The sequence below is a fragment of the Acanthisitta chloris genome, unplaced genomic scaffold, assembly GCF_000695815.1.
Source record: "Acanthisitta chloris isolate BGI_N310 unplaced genomic scaffold, ASM69581v1 scaffold19472, whole genome shotgun sequence".
Classification (NCBI taxonomy): domain Eukaryota; kingdom Metazoa; phylum Chordata; class Aves; order Passeriformes; family Acanthisittidae; genus Acanthisitta; species Acanthisitta chloris.
Genome location: NW_008661299.1, coordinates 91,676 through 102,040, shown reverse-complemented (window position 1 = coordinate 102,040; position 10,365 = coordinate 91,676). Strand labels below are relative to the sequence as shown.

Sequence of the window (10,365 nt, the reverse complement as noted above, 5' to 3'; positions counted from 1 at the left end):
TTAAAGCACAGCCTGGTGAGCAGACAATGCTCTTTTCCTTCTCTCTGTAGAGGGGAGATGCTTAGAGACAGATGAAAGGAGAAGGCAAAAGCACAGACTGTGATGAGCTGCTCCTGTCTGTGTGTGCCAGCACTATGTGGGGGCTGCTCTGGCTGGGGCTGTACTGGTCCAGTCAGCAAGGGAGAGCAATGCTGCCAACCTGTATGTCAGCAGGCCACAAGCTGGCCTGGCAGCAGTGGCTTCTCTCTGGCTGCCTCTTTATTCCCTTTGCTCCCCAGAGGTGGACACTGATGACATTGTCAAATGCTTCATTTTGTCAAGAGCAATGTGCCCTGCTCAGCCACAAGTTACTCCCTCCTGCTCACCCCAACCTCATCCCTGGTGTGAGCCAGGTGCAATCTCCAGCTTTCCTGGCCATACTTCTAGCCATGGCCCCAGGTTTTGTTCCTGTGAGGATTCCTCTATTCTGGGGTGGCAGGAGTGCTTCTCATCCCACTTCCCACCTGTTGTGCAGGAAACAGGTGGGACCTGTGTCATCAAACTGTGACTGAGCCTGGGGCACCAAGTCCAGGTTGGTCTTTCCTGCTTCCTGCAAGGCTCAGGGTCCCTGCTGAGACAGGCCATGCCACTCCCTGGGGTGGGATGAATCCCACCAGCCTCCTTCTCTTGGGGTCTCCTGCAGAGCAGAACAACCCCTTTGGGCTTGTCCTCATACCTCCCCACCCTGCGGGTTCATTTGCCTTACTAAATGACTTCATTGGTAAAAGTGGCTCCAGATTTCTATGCCGTAACTCTGACTTGTTCATCTCCACTCATTTCTCAATAGGAAAGAGGTTTTGGCACTTAATAAAATCTTTTTTCTTGTCTTCATCTTGTCTCACTCTGTATTTTGCAGAACAATTATTGACAAGCATCTCACTGCATCAGACCTACCTTGCCATGAAGTTTTGCCCAGCGAGTGAAGAACATGTGCTTGCAGAGCCGGGAGGGATTCCCACAGACCCTCTTCCCCGTTGTGGCATTGATAACCTCCAGCTCAGTGGTCCCCACAATCCAGTTCACACTGAAGCTGGGAGATTTTCCGGGCTGCCGAGCATCAGCATGGCTAACACCTGAGGGAGAGAAGGACACCAGTAACCTCCAGTGCTCTAAACACTCAGAGGCTGAGAACATGTTGTGGGTCCTTGTGGCAGGAGACATCCCTGAGCGACCCCGCGGGCACTGTGCACTGCATGTGCTCTTGTCACCATTGGTTAAATGTTACCAGGCTCAGTACCTAGCAGAGATATAATTTAGCAATTCCTATAGATTTTTTCCACCTTGCAGGCAAAGCTTTCAGTAGCCTAAGGAAAGCCTTTGGATTGTAGTCTGAGCTGTTGACAGCAGTGTGACGGCTGCTGAGTGAAATCTTTCAGAAGGGCTTTAACGGGATAACAGATTTTTAAAAGGAACTAAGCAGTAAAGTGTTTTTGCCATGAGTTCCTTCAGGTAAGATTTCCACAGTCCAGCATATTTATGTGCTATTGACTCCCAGGGCCTTCATTGTGATGGGATGTCTAGACCACAGGGGATGTAAAGAGGGGATAAGAAAATACATAACACACACTTCATCATCACAGAGAGATTATTAGATCTGAGTTAATAATGAGCTTGTAGACACCACAGACCTAGTCTTAGTCCCCATCTTGTGTCTGCATGCAAGATTCCTACCCTGTATGGGAACACCAATTTCTTCCAAGATTTTAGTTAGTGTCCTAATGGCAATATTTTGGGCATCTTTTAGTAGAATGCATCTTATTTAGTTTTAGACAGCTGCAATGATTATGTTTGCAATCACCTGGGGTGACAGCATGACCTTGGTGTCATTCACATGGCCAGTTTTGGGCATCTGAGCCACATACTGAGCCACTGCCTTCATGGGTGAGATCTCCCTTGGCTCTAAATACAGACCAAGGTGCACATGAGTTATTTTTAATCAGATACATTTCTGCTGCTTTTTAACCATTTAGTGTAGCTTAGCCTTTCCATGAATCCTGTTGCTTTCTCAGTTTTTGGACTTGAAACCAGGGAAGGATTAATCTTTTTTAAAAAAAAAAAGAGGAATAAAGAAAGTGGTTGGTTTCTTTTCCAGCATTGGATAAATGCAATCAAGTGAGCTCTGCCTTGCCCTACTCATTAGTGCTTTTGGAGCAAAGAATCAACACTGGAAGATTCCAAGGCTGGAAAAGACAGAGTAACCTAAAGCAGTTTGGCTATTTTTGAAAACATGGGGCATTGGATGATGTTTCTGGATCCAGCTGTTGCATCAGTCTCTGCTAATTTGCTGTGTGGGCCACTAGCCTGCAAACCTGGGCAACAAAAGCCACTGTGGTGAGCAGGCAGGTGTGGACTGTGCTGGTGGGCAGGAGCTGCCTGGCACAGCTGCCCAGCACAGGCCAGTGCCAAGGCTGGGGCTGTGTCCCAACGGCAGCTCCTGCTAGAGCCCCTGCCCACAGAAACAACAGCACCAGCTTACAGTTTGCACAGCTTGGCAGGACCTGCTGTCACTGCTCCTGGGTGGAGGGCAACCGAGAAAGGTCCTTTGCATTTTCTGCTGGGTGAGTTTCAAAGAACTTTTGCAGAGAGGGAGAAGGACTGATATGGGCTGTTCAGAGAGGAGTAGATTAAAGAACAGAGATCAAAGCCCCTCCTTTCCAAAGTGCCTCTTCTGGCCCAGGGATCTCATGTTTTGAAACAGATGTACACCACGAGCATCTGCTGGTCTCAGGCATTAGGAGAGGAGATGGAAACTGGTGGGAATGCAGCATCCATCACTGTGTTGAATGTGTTGAGCTTGGTAAGCTCCTGAGAGAGCACAAGAGAAAGAGAGGGCTGTGCAGGGTCTGCTGCAGCCCCTGCATCCTGCCTGGGGTCTCTCACAGCCACGAGAAGCGATGCCAGTGAGGGACATGTTCCCCCTCGCCCCTGGGGATAAATTACATGGCACAAACACTTTGTGTTGCTGACAAAGCTGGAACAGCAGAAATCATCCCAGTCTCTGGGACTGAACTCGCTACTGTGTGTAGAAGAAAATTACAGCTAAGTCATAACCTCACCCAGGATTTGTAAACACATTCATGTTGTATTAATACCTCTTTCAATTTTTCCCCCCTGAGATAGCAGATCAGTCTGCATCTAAAACTCCAGTTCACCTAGGCAACAGGATTTAAACTGAGAGCTTGAAAATCAGATAGCTCTGTGGTGCTGTTTGAGCGACTCTACACAGAACAAGATGCAAACAGATCCAAATCAGCTGTTTGACACTATGCACCACTCTCTGTCAAGATAGCACCCAAAACCTTAGAGGACTTGAGTGCCAACAAACATGATAGCAAATGCCATGCAAAGTTGCCACAGGCCAAACAACTGAATAACTAAATATGTTGTGAAGCTGCTGACCACAGGAAGAGAAGGAAAGGCTGCCCAGAGGGCAGAACAGGTTGTGGGTGCCCATCAGATGATGCTATGTACTCCTGCCCAGCCTGGGACCTCCTGCTCCCAGTGAACTACTGTGAGAGTAGTCCAGGCTTGTCTCAGTGCCTGGAAACCCCTCAGAGCTGGTCTGGCTTTCATGCTTTCTCTTCCCAGCTGTCACACATAAGTACATGTATTTAGGTAAGTAGAAGATATTTTCACATAATTTTCTGAGTGCAAGAGAAGAGATTTTAAAGGAAAAAAAATCATGAGACATGACAGATGCAGATAGAGAGCCTGGATATATTTGTTTATATAATTTTAAAACAGTTCTTTCATATTTTTCTTTTGACAAATAATTGTTCTGATTTTCTTTGGAAGGTGACACCCAAATAACCTAGATGATTTTCTCTCCTTTATGTAAAACATCCTCCTTAAAACCAATATAACAAAGAGTACAACAGAAGACTGTAGAAACTGTAAGGAAAAGTCTTTGCACAAATAATATAAATTTGAACATAGTGGGATATTAACTGAAATCTGTCCCTGTTCTCCTCTCTCTCCCTGCAAAACCTCATGCCTCTTCAGGATACACTTTAGAACAGCCTCAATCTTAAGAGAACAGGATATCAAAAGCACAGGGCTTTTCTTTCTTCCAGAAATGCCACCCAAGAGTAATCTCAGCGAATGAGTGGAGTTCCATCTGGCTGGGAGTGGTGTGAGTGGAAAACCTCACTGATAATTTTTCTGTGGAGCCAAGGAGTTAATCTCAGGATATGTCCTCACACACCATGACTCTCCTCTCCTTTGAAATCTTCATACCATTATGATCAAGTGACAAAATAACTGGCACCCCTATAACTGAAGGACTCCTACAGTTTGAAATCCTTGGCTGGCCTGATCTCCAAGACAGATGTGGGATGTGGACTTGCCTGGCTGAGGTTGCAAAGCTCTGGTCTCCAGTACATTTGGCATGGCTTTTGCTAGGTGCCCATCTCCTTATCACCAGATATGCTGGCAGCACAGTTTCCCAGGAAAAAGAAATGCAGCCTAAGCTTCAGCAATGTAAATTTTAATCAGCATTGTCTCCCTGGGATTTGTGGGGAAGGGAAGATTACAAATAATGGTTTTAGAGACAAAAACAAGGTAGACAGAGAAATACAGATTCTTCCAATTGCTTCTCCTGGACTGAGGAAATCCCACAAACACAACAAAAAGCAAAGCAAAAGCTTTTCCAAACAGAAGTCCCTGGGAAGGAGGAAAACAGCCCTGAAACATGTAGATATTTAAAGTTACACAAGGGCCCCTTTGATGCACTTCTAATTCCCTTGAAATCTCTGGCAACGACTCTTGGACACACTTGCACCAGGTATGAGCCATTGCTTTTATTATGCAAGGCCAATCCAGAAAAGCAATAACTGTTCTGTGGTGAAATTTCTTACAAAATCCCTTATTGTGTTTTCAGTGCTTCAACAATTCAAGTACATCCTGCAGACACAGTGAAAGTGTGTGTGCCTTTGATCTTAATGTATGGGTGCACTTTTAATGAGTTAGGGCTGACACAGGATGAGATCCACTTTCCCAGAAGGAGATGCAGAGGCTTCAGGCAGCCAGGGCTGGGTTGTCAAAATAACAGCCAGGTTCAGGAAATGGGGAGACATTTCCTGACCAGCTGTGAGTCCTGTCCTCTCTACCATGATGCCATGTGGAAGGAAGAGGGGGCTGAGTCATGTCCATGCTGGACCAAGGCAGGAGGGACAGGTGGGGACGTAGACTGGAGCAGGAGTGTGGAGCACTGCTTCCTGCCTCCTTGCATTGCATGGTCTTTGGCTAGCTGCATGGAAGAGTTAAAAAATGGAGGTAAGCTGTTCAAATAAGGATAAGCCTTTTGAACTATTCACCTCGTAACACGTACATGCACATTACACTTGCCAGATGTACTAAACCACACAGAACCTGAGAATTTCCCCAGTGGCTAAACTATCACTTCTGCCTCAGCCAAACTAATTTTGTCACAAGGATGTATTTAGAAAAACAAACAAACCATGAAATAGGTAAGAGATAAACCAGCACTCTCCTGACTGAGGAACCTAGAGGACTTTGGAAGGCAGTGGTGTACTCCACTAGAGTGTTCTGACCTCCCAGCTCTAACCTTGACATCGTGCTGGTGTCTCAGGGAATCCTTCTGAAGAACAGCTGTCAAAGTCTACGAGTAAAATAAGGATCTTCTCTGGTGCTGAACTGGTGGCTCTCAGCACTCACATGCCTCACGAGGACCCGAAGGCATTCAAGATTTCACGCGATTTCGCTGGGATGAGGCTGCAGAGCTACTCCTGCCTGGGCGTTAAGGAGTGGGAGTCAGGGGGATGGAGAGGGAGGACCAGAGACCTGGAGTGGGGACTGGAGCTGGGAAGGAGAAGTGGTGGCAGGAAGGGTCACACCAAGGGTAGCTGGAAAGCACAGAGCTCACCCAGCGGGCAGCAGCCTCAGTGGAGGGCAGACCCTGAGGTCTGCTGGGCAGGCAGGATCTGCTCCGTGAACGAACACCCGTTTCCTCACGGCTGGGTGCACCACACACCATGGTTAGCAAGGGGGGAAGGAACAGAGGCTCTCAGGAAGGTCACTCGTCGTGGGCCTGCCTGCATGGCACCAGGTGTGAGAGCTGGTTCTCCTGGCTCCACACACTCGTGCATTCACCGCGTGAGGGAGATCAGGATGGGAGAGAGTTAAACCTAAAATTTACTGAAAATTTCCTTCTTGGTTTTCAGAAATGTTTTACTTAGCCATGCTTTTTTTCCCCCCAGTTTGAGCATTTGATGTACAGTGGTTGTTTTCCTAGTCAGCTTGTATCCACTACTGATCCTTTTTGTGGCCACTGCATGTGAAAAAGAAACTAGATTCAAACACATCAGTTTTTTCAGTCTACAAATTCATACTCTGCAGGGGAAAAAAAAAGAAGGCACAAGCTAATGGCTTACTTACAAACAAAAAACTTTCCTGTTGGTGACCAGTACAATTAGTGATGGGAGAGAGGCTCATTTGTCTTGCAGGCAGGTGTTTGCTTACCACTGAGGAGCAGCTGATTGCGCCGGTACGAAGCTGGCAGCTGACCAATGTCTTCTATTCTATGGCTCATTACCCGTGAAAGGTGACCAGTGTGGTAAAGGCTTCCCACAATGATGCTGTGCAAGTACATAGGTTCAATGAAGGAGCTGAGGAGAGCACCTTGGAGACCAAGGATGTTCCATCTGAAAAAGAAATTCAGGAGCAATTGGGTGGAGGAATGGCTACAGTATTGCTCACCTTGGAGAAATCAGCAGAGGCCAGCCCATGGGTTAGAGGGATGAAACCATTCCTGCCCCTATGCTATAATGCAGGAAGCACTGTTGACTTACTATACACCCATGGACTGACTTCACCTTTATGAGGGTTTTAGGCCACTCTGGTGCCATTGACTTAAGGGATGTGTCTTGTCTTGCTGTAAACAGAGGCTTCTTATTGAGAGCTACTTCTAAAAGCATTTTGTGTTTGATGGATGTTCATTTAGCATGTCTTTAGCAGAATTTAAAAATTATTTTCTGCATCTGTAGATCTTCACTTGCAATGGTAGAGTTAGAATTAGAGCTTTTGTTATTCCACCTTTATTTGCTGTTTGTCATACATTAGTAGCAACCCCTAGCCATACAACCAAGCTAACACATGACCTAGGTGGCCAAAATCCCCACAAAATTGTTGTGAACATTTTTTGAATGCCTCACAGGCTGACATTTCTTTGCACAAATGACCACGAAGATATGAAGACATCCATAAGAATTAAATCCTGGTCTTGAAGACGAAAAAAATAGACTTACATTTTAAGGAAATTTATTTGTAACCAATAGTTTGATGTACTCTGAAGTGTTCAGTGATGGATATATCTCACCCTGTTGCTGTGTTATAGGTGCAGCAGAGTAATGGTGCAAACCCTGGGGCCTTCTGCCTGTTAATGACTGTGAGTTCCATATTACTGGTGTTGGATTAGTGGACAGAATGGTTCTGCATTTTAATAGCCCATGAATTTTTACATCAAGCTAGGCACAAATATGACAGCATGCTTGCTCTAAATTCTTTGGAGGGCAGATAATTGGTTAAAAAGTGGAAAAATTAAAAAGGGGAAAGAAGTCATGATGCAGTTATCTGCTTGGCAAACCTATTAGCTCAGCCCATCTAAGAAGAAGTCATTCCCCAGCACACAAATGCTAACATGCTCCCTTGCACTTGGATAATATTTTTATGTAAGTCAAACACTGTCAATCTATTTGAATAGCTTTGAGTTCAGGAGTTCAAACTAAAAATGCTTCAGAAAATGTAGTTCTGAGGAGCATATTTTGGTTCTTTAGAAACCAAAACACTGGCAACGTTTGGAACTCTGTAGCTGACTGAAGGAAGGGGTAAGAGGTGCCTGCTATTTAAGGCAGTATCCAGTGGCTGCCAATCTAAATAATGTGTTTAAGGCAGAATCTCCATCAGCAGCAAGCATTATGGTGCTAATTTCTTACATCATTGTTCTTTTCATTAATTAACATTTCTCACCCGTTAGTGCAATTATTGCAGTGCCTCCGTGCTGTATGTCTCTTTTCATGATTAATAAGGAGTCATTATATTTCCCTTTCCTGAAGCAGTCAATTAACATGGAATACTTTCCATTAATTACTGAATGTTTAAAACCAGCATGCTGTACCTGGAGAGCAATCTGCTCTAGGAACCTGTGACACCAATTGCTTTAAAAAGTTCTCTTTAAATTTTATTCCAAAAACACAAGCAATTTAGCTGGCTATATTAATTTGCCTCCGAAGCAGGGCTGCGAATGAGAAACATCTTTTAATCTCATGCAAGAAAAGGCAGCCATCTGGCTGCTGAGGATTTCAGAGTCAGACTCTCCCTGTCTCCCTCTGTAAATGCAGGTCATTAAAGTAATGTGTTCATCTACATAAAACTCAAATGAAATATAAAAGGTAATATTTATATACAAACAATTTAGTCCCACAATTTAAACAGTCATTGGTTTTATGAAACGTTTACTTTAGTCGATCAGATTTGCATAACTTCATCTGGGAAGAAAAAATGTGGTCATTCCTGCAAATACCATCACTTTTAAAGGAAAGAACTTGTTGCCTCTTTGAGTAAATACCTTATCATGATGCAAAATTGATAATGCAAGTTTAAGAAACAGAGCTGAATTCAGCTAATAGTACTAAGCCTCTGACCAGCTTCCAAGGCGAGAAAAAAATTAGATATCTTTGTGCAGATGGAAACTTGTAAGATATCAGTGTTGTTTTCAACATTTGACATTTCCTTAAAAAAAGCCTTGCATATTTGATTGAAGGAGAGAAAAAAAAAGCAGCTAAACAGAAAAACAACATATGTTCAACAATATCAGGATTTTAGCAATATCTACATCAGAAGAAATCATCTGAGCTTTATTTACCAAAGTAAGGGATTGTGTTCAGATCATAAATTACGAGGTAATAATGATTATTTAATTTAAATTCTTCACAAGGACCTGCCTTTTCTTTAGAGATATTCTCTGCCTAATTCTGGGCATATTCATCCAAGTGTAAAAAGGGATTCAAATGCCAATGGAATTACATTATTGGAAATCATAATACAAGCATGATGGGGTCACCCCGTATGTATTGAAAACATTCCATAAACATGAATTAATCCTTGCAATGCTGCTGTGAGGTGAAGCCCCATTTTTGCACCCTGGGGAATCAGGGCAGAGAGCCAGTATGATTTACTGAAGTCTGCAAGAGTCCATGGCTTCTGTATGCCATAGTTATTCCTTGGCACAGCCCTGTTGTCCCATTCCAAAAGAAGGCAGGTGTAGGGGGCAATGAAGTCTGTCTATCAGCCATGCTTTTGACTCCAGGGTGTTAGTTTGACTCCAAGACAAACAGGACAGAAGAACCAGACTGAAAAAACAAGGAAGAAATCTAGGAAAGAATACAGGGCACAAGAGCAAGGCATGCCTGATGTGTAGCATGTGGTGCAAAAAGAGACTGTCCCAGGGCCAGACAGCATCCTAAGGCAGGAAGGACAGAGAAATCAGGAAAGGTGTTGACACTGCAAAGGTAATATTCAGTGGGGGAACTGCTTGCCATGTCCTCCTGAGCAATGCCACGGCAGGTGACCATCACGGTGGTGGTGTGAAAAAGGATGAAGGTGATGGCACTGCCACATGTACAACGGCCACCTCCTTGTTCAACACAGCATTAATTGAATCCAGTCAGAGAAAAGGGATGACGAAACTCAGAAGGAGCTTTCCTTCAAGTCTAGCCCAGGTTTATCAAAGTGTTTAGACAGTTTCTCTCTGGAAAACAACCCTGAGCATGTATGGGAGTCTACTAAGTGAGCACAAGTCATAGGAAAGGAGGATTCCTGTGCTGAGCTGGCCAAAACCAGACCCTGGCACTGCTGCTGTTGTCCTTCAGAGCACAGTAACAACACATTAATGATGGGAGAAATTTTCAGTTAGTCATTCTGCTGCTTTTCTGTGGATAAAGAGACCTACCTTGGCGAGCAGCCAGCTCTGCATTTTGCATAAACAGTAGATTTAACTGACAATTATTTGGGGGAAGGTCTTTCATCCTGTGTATTGTTCATCCCTTGACCAACACACATGGCTAATGTACTGACTTGTTCCTTTGATATATGAACATAGAAATTTTCAGTTAGTCATTCTGCTGCTTTTCTGTGGATAAAGAGACCTACCTTGGCGAGCAGCCAGCTCTGCATTTTGCATAAACAGTAGATTTAACTGACAATTATTTGGGGGAAGGTCTTTCATCCTGTGTATTGTTCATCCCTTGACCAACACACATGGCTAATGTACTGACTTGTTCCTTTGATATATGAACATCGATCATTTGT

At 44.4% G+C, this 10,365-nt stretch overlaps 1 protein-coding gene across 1 annotated transcript in view; it reads right to left on the bottom strand.

Annotated features, from left to right (window-relative positions):
* The window catches only part of ADARB2 (adenosine deaminase, RNA-specific, B2 (non-functional)), a gene marked incomplete at its 5' end in the record, with an annotated part of 96,553 nt that overhangs the window by 1,032 nt on the left and 85,156 nt on the right, over positions 1 to 10,365 (bottom strand). The window contains 2 exons of the mRNA XM_009070189.1: positions 934 to 1,112; positions 6,520 to 6,701. Coding sequence (XP_009068437.1) covers positions 934 to 1,112; positions 6,520 to 6,701 — 361 coding nt within the window. The remainder of the gene's footprint in view (positions 1 to 933; positions 1,113 to 6,519; positions 6,702 to 10,365) is intronic.